This window comes from Dendrobates tinctorius, unplaced genomic scaffold (genome assembly GCF_039654945.1).
Source record: "Dendrobates tinctorius isolate UK_male_01 unplaced genomic scaffold, ASM3965494v1 ptg000015l, whole genome shotgun sequence".
Lineage (NCBI taxonomy): Eukaryota > Metazoa > Chordata > Amphibia > Anura > Dendrobatidae > Dendrobates > Dendrobates tinctorius.
The window spans coordinates 54,867,446-54,884,866 of NW_027361683.1; the positions used below are offsets into that span (position 1 = coordinate 54,867,446).

At 44.4% G+C, this 17,421-nt stretch overlaps 1 protein-coding gene across 2 annotated transcripts in view; it reads left to right on the plus strand.

The window, feature by feature from the left end:
* The first annotated feature begins 4,618 nt into the window (after positions 1-4,618).
* The window catches only part of DNAJC8 (DnaJ heat shock protein family (Hsp40) member C8), a 312,788-nt gene continuing 299,985 nt past the window's right edge, over positions 4,619-17,421 (plus strand). The window contains exon 1 of one of the 2 annotated variants that reach the window (XM_073564532.1): positions 4,619-4,907. In XM_073564532.1, coding sequence (XP_073420633.1) covers positions 4,638-4,907 — 270 coding nt within the window. In that variant the 5' untranslated portion in view covers positions 4,619-4,637. The remainder of the gene's footprint in view (positions 4,908-17,421) is intronic. The other variant, XM_073564528.1, reaches the window with a different exon arrangement.

Consider the following 17,421-nt stretch of genomic DNA (forward strand, 5'->3'; position numbering starts at 1 on the left):
AGAGCCGCGTGTGTACGAGGTGTACGGAGCGGAGCCGCGTGTGTACGAGGTGTACGGAGCGGAGCCGAGTGTGTACGAGGTGTACGGAGCGGAGCCGCGTGTGTACGAGGTGTACGGAGCGGAGCCGCGTGTGTACGAGGTGTACGGAGCGGAGCCGCGTGTGTATGAGGTGTACGGAGCAAAGCCGCGTGTGTACGAGGTGTACGGAGCGGAGCCTCGTGTGTACGAGGTGTACGGAGCGGAGCTGCGTGTGTACGAGGTGTACGGAGCGGAGCCGCATGTGTACGAGGTGTACGGAGCGGAGCCGCGTGTGTACGAGGTGTACGGAGCAGAGCCGTGTGTGTACGAGGTGTACGGAGCGGAGCCGTGTGTGTACGAGGTGTGCGGAGCCGTGTGTGTACGAGCTGTACGGAGCGGAGCTGTGTGTGTACGAGCTGTACGGAGCCCCGAGAAGCATTTTAAAACTCGCACATGACGTTCCACCTGAAGTGATGTGCTGGAAATGAGATAATTTCATGAGGAGATTGTGACAGAACTAGGAATGCTTCAGATCCATCACCATGTCCTCCTCCCACAGCGCAGACAGCAGGATCGCCTTGGAATCGGGGATGCCGGTCATGTGAGCGGATCATGATATGTCCTGCATTGGGAGGCTCAGGTGGGTACTACAATGGGAGCCAGACTGCTATAGTATCTTTATAGAATCTTTCTTTATTTTTTTCTCTCTGTTTCTTTCTTTCTCTGTTCTTTCTCATTCTCTGTTCTGTCTTTCCTCATTTTCTTTCTCTCTCTCTCTCTGTTCTTTCTTTCTCTAATCTTTCTTTTTTCTTTCTTTCTCTCTCTCTCTGTTCTTTCTTTCCCCTTTCTTTTTCTTTCCTCTCTTTCTTTCTCTGTTCTTTCTTTTCTTTACTTCTTTCTTTTTCTCTCTGTCTCTCTGTTCTTTCTTTCCCCTCTTTCTTTCTCTCTCTGTTCTTTCTTCTTTCTCTCTCTGTTCTTTCTTCTTTCTCTCTCTGTTTTCTTTTTTCTCTCTCTCTCTCTGTTTTCTCTCTTCCTTAGTGCCAGTCAGTGTGCCCATAATGCCAGCCACTGTGCCCTCAGTACCAGTCAGTGTGGTCAGCAGTTCTAAATGGGTGCGGTTGGGCGTGGACATGGGTGTGACTAGTTGTGAAATGGGTTTGGCCGGGGCGTGGCCTAAAATTTGCAGCGGTGCGCTGCGTGCGCCGCAGTCTTTCTCCCTCTTTCCCTTCTTCAAATCTTGGGAGGTATGCTAGGGGCGGCTATGACCAGGGGGTCAGGTTGCCCAATGGATAGCAGTTCTGCCAGGAATTCTGTCATCGTGCGTACAAAAGGGGACAGAACTTTGGGAGGAGTACTGTACCTAAAAGCAATAAATAGGACTGAGCTGAAATACTGGGCACAGCTCTGACTACGTTATATAGTCATGTTAATCTCCTCTCACTTCTTGTAACCTACAAGTGTACAAAAATATTATATAGTCACCATGTGACTAGTGGGCCTGTGTAACTTCAAATGCCAGGGCTGAATTTTAGTCCCAGTCCGGCCCTGATTGAACTCCTGGCATTTTTATAAAGGAGTGGAAGAACGTGTTGTTTTGCCTGTCCCAAAGAGGAGGTTTAATCCTCAGATGGCATTGCTGCTTCAATGAAACGGAAAGAGACACAGCTATCTAATATATAAAGCTCAAAGTGTGTATGTATGTGTGTATGTATGTATGTGTGTGTGTATGTGTGTATGTCCGGGATAGGCATCCGCACCGTCGCAGCTACAGCCACAAAATTTGGCACAGTCACACGTCTGGACCCCGAGAGCGTCCTAAGCTATGTTGTGAGGCGAAATTTTAACCCCGTGCGTTCCAATTCACCTAACAATTTTGCCCCCGTCTACATACTGGTGGAAAAAGTGTGTGCGCGTCAAGCCCCGCCCCTCATTATGATGTCATAATGCCCCTATTTGCATACTGGGGAAGCAGTGTGTGCATATCAAGCCCCGCCCCTCATTATGATGTCACAATGGTTGCCATGGCGATGCTGATGTCATCATAGGTTGCAAGCCCTGCCGCCGCTCATTATGATGTCATAATGGTTGACTATGAGATGGAGGATGTGTGATGGGTATATGGGCACTGGACTATGGGATGGAGGATATGTATGACGGGTATATGGGCTCGGGACTATGGTATGGCGGATGTGTATGACGGGTATATGGGCACTGGACTATGGGATGGAGGATATGTATGACGGGTATATGGGCACGGGACTATGGGATGGAGGATATGTATGACGGGTATATGGGCACGGGACTATGGTATGGAGGATATGCATGATGGGTATATGGGCACGGGACTATGGTATGGAGGATATGTATGACGGGTATATGGGCACGGGACTATGGGATGGAGGATATGTATGATGGGTATATGGGCACGGGACTGTGGGATGGAGGATATGTATGACGAGTATATGGGCACGGGACTATGGGATGGAGGATGTGTGATGCGTATATGGGCACTCGACTATGGGATGGAGGATGTATGATGGGTATATGGGCACTCGACTATGGGATGGAGGATATGTATGATGGGTATATGGGCATGGGACTATGGGATGGAGAATATGTATGATGGGTATATGGGCATGGGACTATTGGATGGAGGATGGGTATATGGGCACTCGACTATGGGATGGAGGATATGTATGATGGGTATATGGGCACGGGCCTATGGGATCGTGGATGTGTGATGGGTATATAGGCACGGGACTATGGGATGGAGGATTATTATAATTTGTTATAACTAACCACAGTTAGTTACTATGCCCGGGCAGCGCCGGGCTCTTCAGCTAGTTAGAAAATGAAATTCTTCTGGCAGGTGTTTATGTGGATCCGAGTCATCATATATTGCAGGATCATCAACAGCTTACTAAAGGAAAAGAAGCTCTGATTGAGGTAGCAGTTAGGATGGGTGGCCTACAGGACAGCCAAGAGCAAGAGGACTTGGATCCTGCCAGTGCTACTGCTGCCATATCTTCATCCTCATCAGATGAGGAGTTTGATTTAGAAAAGTATTTCGATGACAGGGAGCAGGCAAAGCGTTACCGCAGGCAAAAAGGATTCCACTCCCATAGAAACAGATTGATCATATTTCAGCAACATTTTTCACTTGTTCTCAAAGAAGTAGATTTCAATTGTTCATCAAAACTGACTGTGCACAAGTCATTTCCTTTATACTCTGAAATTGTTAGAGATGTTGCCCATGTGGTTACTGCTTTGCCTCCAACCCAAGTTAGTGTGGAGGTTAGTCTCTAGCCCTAACCCTTTCATGACATGCGCCGTACTATCGTGTCTCCCCCTTTGATGTGTCAATCACCTTTCCAACCGATGCTTAAAATCACTTGGAAAAGTGCGAGCATTCTGCAAGCTAAAAACGCTTGTAAAACGCATGCGAATTCCGCATGCGTTTTAACTCATGGCAGGGAGCTGTGGAAATGCTGCCCACAATTCCACAGCATTTCTGCAACGTGGGCACATAGCTACAGTAAATTCGTGTTTTATAAGCCTAGGAGTACCTCACAGTGACGGGCCTAAGGCTACGTTCACACGTAGCGCAACTCTCGTGGAAACTACCGCGAGAATTCCGAATTCCATTCCGCGGGAAAATCGCATTTTAAATTCCCGCGATTTTCCTGCTGAAAAACTAGCATTTTGCAAGCGTTATTAGCTTGCAGAATTGCTAGCGTTTTCCTAGCGATCTGTAGCATTGCTTGGAGAACTGAATGACAGGTTGGTCACACTCGTCAAACATAGTGTTTGACGAGTGTGACCAACTTTTTACTATTGAGGCCGCCTATGCAGCATCAGTAGTAAAAGATAGGATGTAAAAATTAATAAAAAAAAAAAAAAAAAATAGTTATTCCACCTTCCGGCGTCCCGCGCAGCCTTCCCACCTCTCTCCACGCTCCCGGTCCCAGTAATCCTTTGCGCGAATGACCGCAAGACTTCGCGATTCCGCGAGAACGGACGTCATCGCTCGCAAAGGATTACTGGGACCGGGAGCATGGAGAGGCGGGAAGGCTGCGCGGGACGTCGGAAGGTGAGAATAACAATATTTTTTATTTTAAATTCTATTTTTTACAGGGATATGGTACCCAAAGCCCGGAGGACAGTCTCCTCTCCTCCAGACCGTGGGTACCATCCGCAAATGTTTTGCTTACTTTTCGCATGGTGTGCACAGCCACATGCGGAAAGTAAGCAGAACAATGCAATCCTATGGGTGCAGGATCGCCGCGATTCCGCAAAATTAATGAGCATGCTGCGTTTTTTTACTGCGAAGCGATTCCGCCGCGGTAAAAACCGCATTAGCACAGCATTGCGGAATCCCATAGGAATGCATGGGATGCTTATTTTTCGCGGCAAAATTGCCACGTGGACAGTCATACGTGTGTAGGGTTAGGCTGAGTTATAATAATAATAAAATTTATTATTATTATAACAGCTTAACCCTACACATGTACGACTGTCCCTGGGTAAGCGTTTTCTCATGCCGTGGACAGTACACTGTGACTACGCTGCTATGAGGCGCACAGGCTTCTGGGAGCTTTACTCCATGTGTTGCTCTCATTATGTCACAGCGCCATCTGCTGGTTGGGAAGAAAGCGCGCTGGGTCATTGCCTGTGCTCATCACCCGCCTTGTACGGAGACGTCATATTGGAAACACCAGCGAGGCAGCGACCCGGAAGTGAAGGTTCTGCCCAGCGCACGTATTGCCCGCACTCACATGAAACATTTCCAGGCGGCTGTGATCACGCGAGAGTTCATGCTCGGCAGTAAAATGGCGGCTGATGGACCGTCTGCAGCGGAGGATGACGCGTTTTCAACGTTTTATACCGAGGTGACGTAACGGTCGTGTTGGTAGGACGCTCGATCTTCTTTCAGGGGTTCCCATGGTTCCTGCACGGCCATTGTCCGAGTGTTACACCGTGAGCTGGCCCTGCCTGGTTCTACAGGTGTATGCCTGCTCTGTGGGCACCCCGTGTGGGGGGGCGTCCTGATCTGGCCCCTTTATTCTTCTCATCGGAGGGGGCCCATAAGATGGACCACCTATAAAGTGATGATATAGCTTAGGAGTAGGCCATCACCTTTTAATGAAAACCCTTTTAAGAGTCTTTAGAGGGAAACTCCGTTTACCGCACACGAGAATGGTATTGTAAATTGTGGGCAGAAATAATGGCGGGCAGCACGTTCCCGCCGTGTGGCAGCGACTCTAATTTTGAAGCCCAGTTCCAGAGTGTACGGTCCTCTATTTTGTCTCGATTCCATGCATTTTTGTTTGGAGAATACTTGTCCCCAATGTCGGGCCACTCATTTATTAATGATTGTGGCCGTGTGGTGCCAGATTCCTAAAGAGGGATTAGCTGAGACAAATGGGTGGTCCACTAATTCAGAATGTTCCAGAGGGTAGGGACCTTGTATTTAATGCCACCACTGGAATCCCCTTTGTTCCAATGGTTTACACCAGGATGAGAAGTGAAGATGAGGTGTTGGCCTCAGGTAGAGACACCTTCCCATCTGGAAGGATGAAGTTCCCACACGCTGTCACCTGATTGCAGCACTTCATAGGAACCTCCACAAGCAGGGCAGTCCCATTACTATTGCAGTAGACCTCCGACATCCCTTAGTTATGCTGCTAGAAGTGGAGGGGGGGAACATTATGACAAAACATGTCCCTGTTAAACCTTGAAATGACAGCATTTAAGATGTTAACTGCCGCCGTTGTATCTAGCTGAAATCACAGCCAGCACCAACAGTGTTTGGAGACTTAGTTCCTGAGCCTACTCCATGCATATCCTGCACGCATTCCCAACATGAACGACACATGTCTTAAAGGGGTTGTCTGGTGCCATGTTGGCACTCGTTCTCCCCGGGGCTGTGATGCGGTGTTGTGACATCACTGTCGCTGCCTTTGGACAAACTGAACATGAAGAGTAAGTTCAGGCTGCAGCTGCTCTCTGACTTTATGTTCAGTTTGTCCGAAGGTGAAGACAGTGACGTCAGCGCTGATGTGGCACCGGTGTCACAACACCGCATCACAGCCCCAGGGAGAGCGATTGCCGACACCGCTGGAATGGAGCCAGCACAGGAGCGTATGGGCTTTATTATTTTATCATGGCAGGACATTTCGTTGTCTTTAATAGTGGACCACCCTTTTAAAGAGAGCCTGTCCGCACATAATGTCTGTTTAAAACCAAGTGCAATTGCTTGGTGCACCTTTTGGCTTGGCGAAACATTTATATACACCTTCCCAGCTGTGTTTTCCATCTATCTCCACTCTTCTCTGGCTCCTTAAAGCCAGCGCTGTCAAAGAAAATGTGAGGAGTGGAGATGGAGGAAACAAGTAAGTGGTTAGATAAACTGAAATGTTTGGCCGTACCAATGGTGCATCAAGCGCCTGTACTTGATTTGACCAGTTAAACAGTTATTCTGTGTGGACAGACTCACTTTTAAAACTTACAAGATATCCAAATAATGCTGAAATGGTTTTATGTACACTGTGCATAGGCAGAAAGCTGTCAATCAGTCGGGACAGGGGGGATGCTTAGCTCATGAATATGGAGGACTATGTGGTAGCAGGTTTACAGTCCTCTATTGATAACTGATTTATCAGCAGGAGATAATCAAAACCAGAGCAAGCAGCCCAGTGACACATCGCTGGCATCAGGGTCTGTCTTTACCTTATACTACTGTCAGATTAGGTAAATGTATAGCGTAAAACAAAGTCCATTTCACTCACCAGCCAAGTAGTTTCATGGCTGGTGCTTGAAAAGAAGGAAATATCCAGCACCAACGATATGATAAAAAAATTCTTACTTTATTTTATTGAAATATCCACATAAGATTTCTGACAGACACAATTACAATAATAAATAAATCATATCACAACACCTGTACCAGACTTATCACCTGTTCTGTGCTATGACTATTGAACATAATTGATCCGAAATACCTCAGTTATTGTATTCATGCCTTCATCTGAAATCTATTATGTGGCAAGAAAAGCAAGTGGTTTTTTTTTTTTTGTTGGCTTGTTTATGCTGGATAATCCTTCCATCTCTTCCTCCCTCTGTGACATCCATGTATCCTATTGGGGTATATAGAAGGGTTTCTGAATTAAACAGGCCAGTTAAGCTCATGGAAGATTGTGTAGGCTGAAAACAATATTTGCAAACCCTTAGCTGCCCAAAACTACCAGTTTGGATTGGCTTTTGATCTTTAGTTGGAAGAAAATGTTCTTATTCACAAATGGCGGACAGAATCTAAAGTGGTAAGGGATTACATTTGAGAAATTACAAGTGAACCTGATGCCACCTAAAAAAACAAACAAACAAAAAAAAAAAACAACTCTTTCTACCTGCAGATTCGTGTCAATCGTGCTTGGCTGCCTTACTGGAAATAGGGCGAAAATGAAGTTTTGTTCTCCCTATAGCACTCTCTTCCAGTCATGGGGCAGTGCAGGGAGCTGTAACGGCACCAATCACTACATAAGTGCACTGCACTATTCATTCTTCTGCACTTTGACAGCCTGCCCTTCACACACATTCTCTGTGTCTCTCAGTACAGGGGGAATGAATAGCACAGTAGTGACTATAAGACTATGCGCACACGTTGCAGATTTGTTGCGGATCCGCACTGTTTTTCTGCTTGGAATTGCACCAAATCCGCAAAGGAGTGCTCAAGCAATGTTACTCAATGGGAATCCAGAATTGTGCACATGCTGCTGAAAATTCTGTCCTGATTCGCAGCGTTTTATTTTTATTTTGCAGCATGTCAATTGTTTTTGCGGATCTGCAGCGTTACTGCACCTATTGACTTACATTGAGTCAGTCAAATCTGCAGCCAAACCGCAGGTATAAAAAGATTTGCGTGCCAAAAACGCTGCAGAAAGGAAATGATGTCAGAAGAAGGAAGTGTGTGAGTGGAGAATATGTGCGTGTCTGTCTGCGGGTGTCTGTGTGTACCCAGGCTTCGTCTGATGGGACTACTACCCCCATCCGGCTATGTCTGCTGTCACACATAACAGTGACAGCATGAGCCGATGATGGGAGAGTAGTCCCAACATCCGGCATCTGTGTTCAATTGTAAAAAAAATAAAAACACATAATTACATGCAATATACATACTCACCAAATACCTAATCTCCTTCGCCTCCTGCAACAAAAATAATAAACAAACATATACTCACCTTTCCGCCGTAGTCCATTTAATAACAAGTGTCCCACGGCGAACTCACGTGTAGAACAGTCACATCAGGAGATGTGACTCCTCTACCCGGCCTCTGGCGATACATTGACAGGAGGTGATCACTCCCCCAGTGTATCACTGTGCCGCTGTGAGAGTTCACTGGAGTACATCAACTGATCAGCTCTGGTGCTCACTTACGGCATCACTGCGTGAGGTGCCGTGAGAGTACGAACTGCGGTGAACTTTCAGTGATACACTGACGGGCGGTAATCTCTCCTGCAGTGTATCACCGGAGGCCGGGTAGAACAGTCACATCTCCCGAAATGACTGTAATGCACTTGAGATTGTCGTGGGACACTCGGTAAATGGACTACCTTGGACAGGAAGTTTTATGTTGGATTATTTTATTTTTGTTGCAGGAGATTGAGGGCTTTGGTGGAATTAGGCGTTCAGTAAGTATGGTTAATTAAGATTCAATAAAGAAGTCTATGTGATTATTTCAAATAAAGGACTTTTTCTGTGTGTCTGTTTATTTACCATATAACTATAGGATTAGTAATGGATAGGTGTCTTATTGATGCCTCTTCATTACGAAGTCGTGGGCTTGATGTCACCTGACAATACAAAGGTGACATCAATCACAATAATATTACCCCACTTGCCACCGCTACAGGACAAGTGGGAAGAGAGAGGCTATGTGCACACGGTGCGGATTCTGCTGCGGATGCGCAGCGTTTCGGGCTCTGCGGGTCCGCAGCAGATTTAGGTGCATTGTACAGTACCATTGTTTTCAATGCTGTGCACATGCTGCGGATTTTCCACGGGTTCAGATCCGCAGCATGTCATTTCTCTGTGCAGATTCCACTGCGGCTTCACACCTTCTCCATTGTAGAGGTGTGAAGCCGCAGGGCTAAACCGCAGGTCTTTTGACCTGAGAATTTACCTGTGGATCTTTCCAAATCCGCGCGGAAAAATCCACAGGACCTAAATCTACGTGTGCACATAGCCTTAGTGCCAGAATTGGTGCATCTATAAAATGCGCTATTTCTGGGATGGCTGAGAGCTGATGGTTTTTATCCTGGGGGGGTGCCAATATCCATGGCCCCTTCCCAGGCTATTAATATCAGCCCACAGCTGTCTGCCTAGCCTTTGCGGGTTCGATTTTATAGGGGGACCCAATGTAAAAAAAATTTTTTTCTAGGGTTCCCATGTAAACTAGCCAGTAAAGGCTAAGCAAACAGCTGTGAGCTGATATTAATAGCCTGGGAATGGGAACCTTTATTGCTATTGGCTCCTTCCCAGAATATTAACATCTGCCCTCAGCCATTGGCTTTCCCTATGCTGGTTATTAAAATTATGCAGGAGCTCACGCAATTTTAATTTTTAGAAAAATAAGTATTGCATTTCACGCAGATTTCTGACAGTTGCTTTTTAGTTGCAGCATATGTAGGTTAATTATGTTAATGTTCCTACATAGTTGTGTGTGTGTGTGTGTATTTAATATTAATGAGGGTATCTGGCTGAAGAGGTTGAACAAGGAAATCACATCACAATTTTTTTTTTAATATATCTTTATTTAGCTCTATGGATTTACAAAAATGCATGAAAATCTACATAAAAACTGCGGATTTTCATCTGCATTGTCTGCCAAGAGTGGCAGAAGCCACACGGAATTTTACACAAGCAAATCCGCAACGTGCGCAAATAGCCTAACTGCTCTCTGCACTGCCCCATAGTTTAGAAGTGAGCGACATCAAAGAGAGCATAGCTTTGCTTCCTCTTTGTAGCCGCTGTTACAGTAGATTGGCTACTCAGGATTTATGTGCTGTTCACCACTATAGCTGCAGGTAAACTTAGTTTCTGCAGGTGATGGTGATAAAAAAAAAAAGACATGCTAAAAACAGTTACCGTATATATTCATGTATAAGCCGACCCCCTACCTAATTTTGCCACAAAGAAACTGGGAAAACTTGTTGACTCGCGTATAAGTCTAGGGTTAAATGGTGGTCCAAGAAGATGCTCCATAGATAAAACCCCCCCATATGCTGCTGCACAAGGGTTAATGCTGGCCCAAGAAGATTCTCCATAAATACTCCCCATATGCTGCTGCACAAGGGTTAATGCTGCCCCATAAATACCCCCATATGCTGCTCCACAAGGGTTAATGCTGCCCCATAAATACCCCCATATGCTGCTCCACAAGGGTTAATGCTGCCCCATAAATACTACCCATATGCTGCTCCACAAGGGTTAATGCTGCCCCATAAATACCCCCCATATGCTGCTCCACAAGGGTTAATGCTGCCCCATAAGATGCTCCATAAATACCCGTTATTTGCTGCTGCTGCAATAAAAAAAAAAAAAAATGACATACTCACCTCTCCGTCGCTAGGGGCTAGGTGCCGGTGTCCTCAGCCCCCCTGGCAGTGGCGATATTCACCTGTCCCCGTTCCAAGCTGTGAACCGCTGTGTCTCCCGGATCTCTGCATTGACAGCAGAGGGCGCGCACTGACTACGTCATCGTGCCCTCTGCCGTCACAACAGGAGGACCTGGAGACACAGCGGTGCACGGCTTGGAACGGGGACAGGTGAATATCACTCTGCCCATGTCATACTCGCCCCTCCTAGCCGCAAGGTCTTCTCTGCAGCTGCAGCCCCTGCTTCTCCCTCTGCCGTGTGCTTCCTGCATTCAGCTGGTCACATGGTACCGCTCATTAAATATGCGCATATTCATGAGTTTAATGAGCGTTACCACGTGACCGCTGAATGTAGGAAGCAGACGGCAGAGGGAGACGCAGGGGCTGCAGAGAAGTGCCAGGAGCGGTGAGTACGGTCTCTGACCCCCCGCCCACCCCCCGGTATATGACTAGCATATAAGCTGAGAGAGGTGGGGGGGGGACTTTCAGCCCCAAAAAATGGGCTGAAAATTTCGGCTTATACAAGAGTATATACGGTACATAAAATATTATTTGTTGATTAAAGTTTATGTACTTAAATGGGTTTCTCATTTATTTGAGTAGTTCCATACTTTGGGACATAGGTTGAAGTCACAAGGGGAACCCTTATATGGTGTCTGTAAAGAAAATGCCTTTTCCGATGAGATAACTACTTTAACCCCTTTCTGACATCAGACATACTATTCCGTCCATGTGCCCTGAGCTAATTTGACCATGGACGGAATAGTACGTCTCCGCGATCGGCTGCACACACGGGTGGTGTGCGGTAGGGTGTCTGCTGATTCTCACAGCTGACTCCCGACACTAAGTGCCAGGAGTGGTCACAGACCGCTCCCGGAACTTTAACCCCCGGAATACTGCGATCGAACACGATCGCAGCATTCCGGGAGCAGGCAAGTGGGCTGACAGTCCCTCTGCCTTTGAAGCGGAGACCCTGCAGCGTGACGTGGGGTACCGATCGCTGTCATGGTAACCCAATGTCGTCATTACAAAAAATGAGTGTCCTATAGTGGGACAAAGTGTAAAAGATAGAATAAAGTTAAAAAAAAATGTAATTGTAAAAATATTTTTTTTTAAATAGAATAAATTGATTTTTTTTATTATCATTAAATAAACATTTGAATGTAAAAATATTCTAAACCATAAAAGTACACATATTTGGTATCGCCTTGTCCGTAGATACCCGACCTATAAAACTGTCCCACTAATTAACTCCTTTAGTGAACGCCATAATAAAAAACAATGCAAAAAACAAATGCTTTTTCATACCGTCGATCAAAAAGACGAATATAAACAAACATGGTACCGCTGAAAACGTCATCTTGTCCCACACAAAACAAACCCTCACACCGCATCATCACTGGAAAAATAAGTTGTAGCTCCCAGAATAAAGCGATGCAAAAATAATTATTTTTTTATATAAAAGTTCTTATTGTATAAAAGCGGCAAAACATAAAAAAATATAAATGAGGTATCGCTGTAATCGTACTGACCCTAAGAATAAAATTGCTTTATCAATTTTACCACACGCCGAACAGTATAAACGGCCACCCCCCCAAAGAAATTCATGAATTGCTGTGTTTTTTCGTTCTTTCAGCCTCCCAAAAATCGGAATAGAAAGCGATCAAAAAATTTCATGTGCCCGAAAATGGTACCAATAAAAACGTCAACTCATCCTGCAAAAACAAGCCATCACCTGACTCTGTGGGCCAAAATATGGAAAAATTATAGCTTTCAAAATGTGGTGATGCAAAAACTATTTTTTGCAATAAAAAGTGTCTTTGAGTGTGTGACAGCAGCCAAACATAAAAACCCGCTATAAGGCCTCTTTCACACTTCCTGATATTTCTGTTAGGAGGATATCCTTGTGTGTAATACTTGCGGCACACGTGTGGCATGCGTGTGCTGCATCAGTACCACAAGGATGGACACCAGGGAAGAAGTGTTAAAGTTAGCGCTGTTCCCCGGCGCCGGGTGCTGAACACCTGGGCTGTGGAGTCGGAGTCGTGGAGTCGGAGTTAGTTTTGGTTGGAGTCGGTAGAAATGTACCGACTCCGACTCCAGCTTTAAAAAAAAAAGTGTATTAATATTTCATAATTGAACTTTCATATGAATTTTATAAATGTTACTCAAATATATATGTTCTATCAAACTATGAACAACAGTGATAAGCAGTTCTGCTGGAGATAGACATTTCTTACTTCTTGTGTGTCACTGTTCTCCACTGCCCTTATCTAATCTTATACTTGGTTAACCTCATGCTGCCCCAACCCCCCTACTTACAATGTATGAAACTGAAAGTGAAAATGTGTTGCAAATTCTTAGTAGTAAAGCTCCTCCTCTAGATTAGATCATACTAGGTGTGCGTCTTCCAAGCATCTCACAGCTGCCTGCTACTCAGAAGAGGAAGACTGTAAGAAGTATTATCCTTTCAACAAACTTTGCATCAGTTAACTGTGAGTACATGAGGAATAATAACAGTATTACTGACCACTATATCAGTTGTACGACCTGGCAATAATTTTGTACAATTGTTTTTAGGAAAAACAATTGTCATTTGGATTGTGAATGCAGAATTAAAAACCTGAGAATGTCAAAGAAGCATCACATTAAATCAGCTGTATTTGAACATTTTACCATCACTCAAGATAGAAAACATTATGTCTGTCAGTGTATGACAAATGATCCAGACGAAAACAAATGCTGTGAAGCCAAGATGAGTGCATATTCAGGCAAAGATAAAAATGCTCCTACCAGAGCTTCTAATCTAAAGAGACATTTACAGCGCTTTCATCCAGAAGTACTGAAAGCAGTGGATGAGAAAGACTGCATCCAAACCAATGAACCAGTGCCCAGCTCTTCCAGCCAAACAAAGGAGCAGAGAACTTTGCAGCCATCAGTTGCAAGATATTTTGTCAGTGACAAAGTTACTATGACAATGACAGTAGATACATTTAAAAAACAGATCATAGAGCTTGTTGTAAAGGATAGTGTGCCTATTTAATTATTTTCACAACCAGCTTTTGTGTCTGAATGGGGAAATGGCCCGCAAGCTTGGTGTTTCTCTGGAGAGAGAGAGAGTATTAGAAAATTAGTAATCGAAGAAGCTTTTAAACAAAAGGAAGAACTTAAAAAAACTCTCAAGGGACGCTTTCTGTTTCTTAAAATGGATGCCTGCACACGTCACAGAGTGAACTATTTTGCCATCAATGTCCGATTTGTTTGTGACAAAAATGAAATAGTTACCAAGACATTGGCAGTAAAAGACACCAAAGCTCATCACACCAGTGCGTTTCTCCAGTTCTTGGTGGAAAAGGTTCTGCAAGACTATGAACTTAAAAAAGAGCAAGTTCTTTCTGTCGTAACTGACAATGCTTCAAATATGATAAGTACTATTAAGCTAATGAATGAGAGTAATGATGGTGACCAGCAGCTAGAAGAACATTCTGGGTCCACAGACACAGAAATGTTTGAAATAGAGGAACACAGTATTGTAACTGAGGAGCAAACTGAATTTGCTTCAGATGAACAGCAACATGATAGCTTAGATGATCTTGTTGAAACTGTGTCAATATGTTCTTTCATTCATCACATGCGCTGTGTTGTGCATACGCTACAGCTGGCTATAAGAGACAGTCTGCAAGAAGGACATGCTGCTGCACTGATTGGCAAGGTGAGAAAATTGGCTACTGTTGCCAGAACCCCTAAAGTTGACTCAATTTTGAAGAGACGTGCTGGAAAAGGGGCAATTATTGATCAAGCCACACGATGGGGCAGTACTTAATGATTCAGCGCTTGGTTGAACTGAAAACCTTTCTTGTAGACATGGCTAACCCTCAACTGACGCTAAATGAAAGTCAGTGGAATCAGGTGACTGAGCTGGAAAAATTGCTAGAGCACCCATTTACAGTGACTAAAAAATTACAAGCAGAGGACTTAACTCCAGGTATTTTCTTAAAGGAGTGGAAGAACCTGATGTTTCGCCTGTCCCAAAGAGGAGGGTTAATTGCAAGTGGCATTGCTACATCAATGAAACGGAGAGAGGAGCTACTATTACAAAATAACATTCTTTTGGCAGCTGTTTATGTAGAGCCAATGCATCGGATTCTTCTAAATGATCAACAGCTAAGTAAAGGAAAAGAAGCTCTGTTTGAAATAGCAGTAAGGATGAAAGGGTTGCAGAACAGTCAGGAGGAACAAGAAGAATTTGGTCTTCCTGCACACATCTTCACCCTCATCATCAACTGATGAAGAATTTAATTTCGAAAAATATTTGGATCACAAGGACCGTGCAAAGCGTTCCCGCATAGAAGAAGAGTCATCCCCATCAAGGAACACAGCCAGTACATTTCAGCAGAATTTTTCATGTGCACTAAAAGAAATTGAGAAATTTGACCGATCATCAAAAATATCAGTGCAACAAGCGATTCCTCTGTATCCTGACATTGTCAGAGATGTTGCCCGAGTGGTTACTGCTTTGCCACCAACACAAGTTAGTGTAGAGAGGTTGTTCTCTGCTCTCAAAATAATTAGATCAGATTTGAGGGCATCCATGAAGGAGGATCTGACAGAGGCAATACTTTTTCTGAGGACAAATTTATAGATTTCTTCTTATTAACTGCATAAGTGTTTATTACATATTTACTTACAGTTTAGAAAAGTTTATAAAAGTTATTTGCTATATTCTAATTGTATTCTAATAAATGTAGTTTTTGCTCTAAGTGGTCTGATTACTTATATGATGGTGAGAAACTGAATAAGCACGATGTTTAATATTTTACAACAGTAAATTTGTTATGAATTGGCCATTTATGAAGGAGTCGGAGCCGGAGCCGGAGCTTGATAAAATCCAGGAGTCGGAGTCGCAACTGTGGCTTACCGACTCCACAGCCCTGCTGAACACGGCTCTCATCATTCTCCCCTGGTCTGTTGACGATCGGCACAAGCAGGGGAGAATGATGAGCCGTGTTCGGCATCTGGCGCCGATGAACAGCTCTTACTGTAATGCTTCTTCCCCGGCGCCGATGCATGTCACTTGGATGACATACATGTGTCTTATGTGCAGGGCTGTGGAGTCGGTAAGCCAAACCTCCGACTCCTCAATTTCCCTTACTCCGACTCCAACTCCACGACCCCGACTCCCACATATATTGCTTATATTTAAGTGAAAAATTTATTGTAGTACAATGTGAACATCAGACATTTAATAATTTCTATGATCCAATAATCAAGATATTTAGTTAGAACATAATATCTATTTATTCGAATACAACTTTAGAACACAAACTAATAAATTGTAAATATGTAATACACTGTATAATATTACATACATACGGTACAGACCAAAGTTTGGACACACCTTCTCATTCAAATAGTTTTCTTTATTTTCATGACTATGAAAATTGTAGATTCACTCTGAAGGCATCAAAACAATTAGTTAACACATGTGGAATTATATAATTAACAAAAAAGTGTGAAACAACTGAAAATATGTCTTATATTCTAGGTTCTTCAAAGTAGCCACCTTTTGCTTTGATTACTGCTTTGCACACTCTTGGCATTCTCTTGATGAGCTTCAAGAGGTAGTCACCGGAAATGGTCTTCCAACAGTCTTGAAGGAGTTCCCAGAGATGCTTAGCACTTGTTGACCCTTTTGCCTTCACTCTGCGGTCCAGCTCACCCCAAACCATCTTGATTGGGTTCAGGTCTGGTGTCTGTGGAGGCCAGGTCATCTGGCGTAGCATCCCATCACTCACCTTCTTGGTCAAATAGCCCTTACACAGCCTGGAGGTGTATTTGAGGTCATTGTCCTGTTGAAAAATAAATGATGGTCCAACTAAACACAAACCGGATGGAATAGCATGCCGCTGCAAGATGCTGTGCTAGCCATGCTGGTTCAGTATGCCTTCAATTTTGAATAAATCCCCCACAGTGTCACCAGCAAAGCACCCCCACACCATCTCACCTCCTCCTCCATGCTTCACGGTGGGAACCAGGCATGTAGAGTCCATCCGTTCACCTTTTCTGCGTCGCACAAAGACATGGTGGTTGGAACCAAAGATCTCAAATTTGGACTCCTCAGACCAAAGCACAGATTTCCACTGGTCTAATGTCCATTCCTTGTGTTCTTTAGCCCAAACAAGTCTCTTCTGCTTGTTGCCTGTCCTTAGCAGTGGTTTCCTAGCAGCTATTTTACCATGAAGGCCTGCTGCACAAAGTCTCCTCTTAACAGTTGTTGTAAAGATGTCTGCTGCTAGAACTCTGTGTGGCATTGACCTGGTCTCTAATCTGAGCTGCTGTTAACCTGCGATTTCTGAGGCTGGTGACTCGGATGAACATATCCTCCGCAGCAGAGGTGACTCTTGGTCTTCCTTTCCTGGGGCGGTCCTCATGTGAGCCAGTTTCTTTGTAGGCTTGATGTTTTTTGTCACTGCACTTGGGGACACTTTCAAAGTTTTCCCAATTTTTCGGACTGATTGACCTTCATTTCTTAAAGTAATGATGGCCCCTTGTTTTTCTTTACTCAGCTGCTTTCTTCTTGCCATAATACAAATTCTAGCAGTCTATTCAGTAAGACTATCACCTGTGTATCCACCAGACTTCTGCACAACACAACTGATGGTCCCAACCTCATTTATAAGGCAAGAAATCCCACTTATTAAACCTGACAGGGCACACCTGTGAAGTGAAAACCATTTCCGGTGACTACCT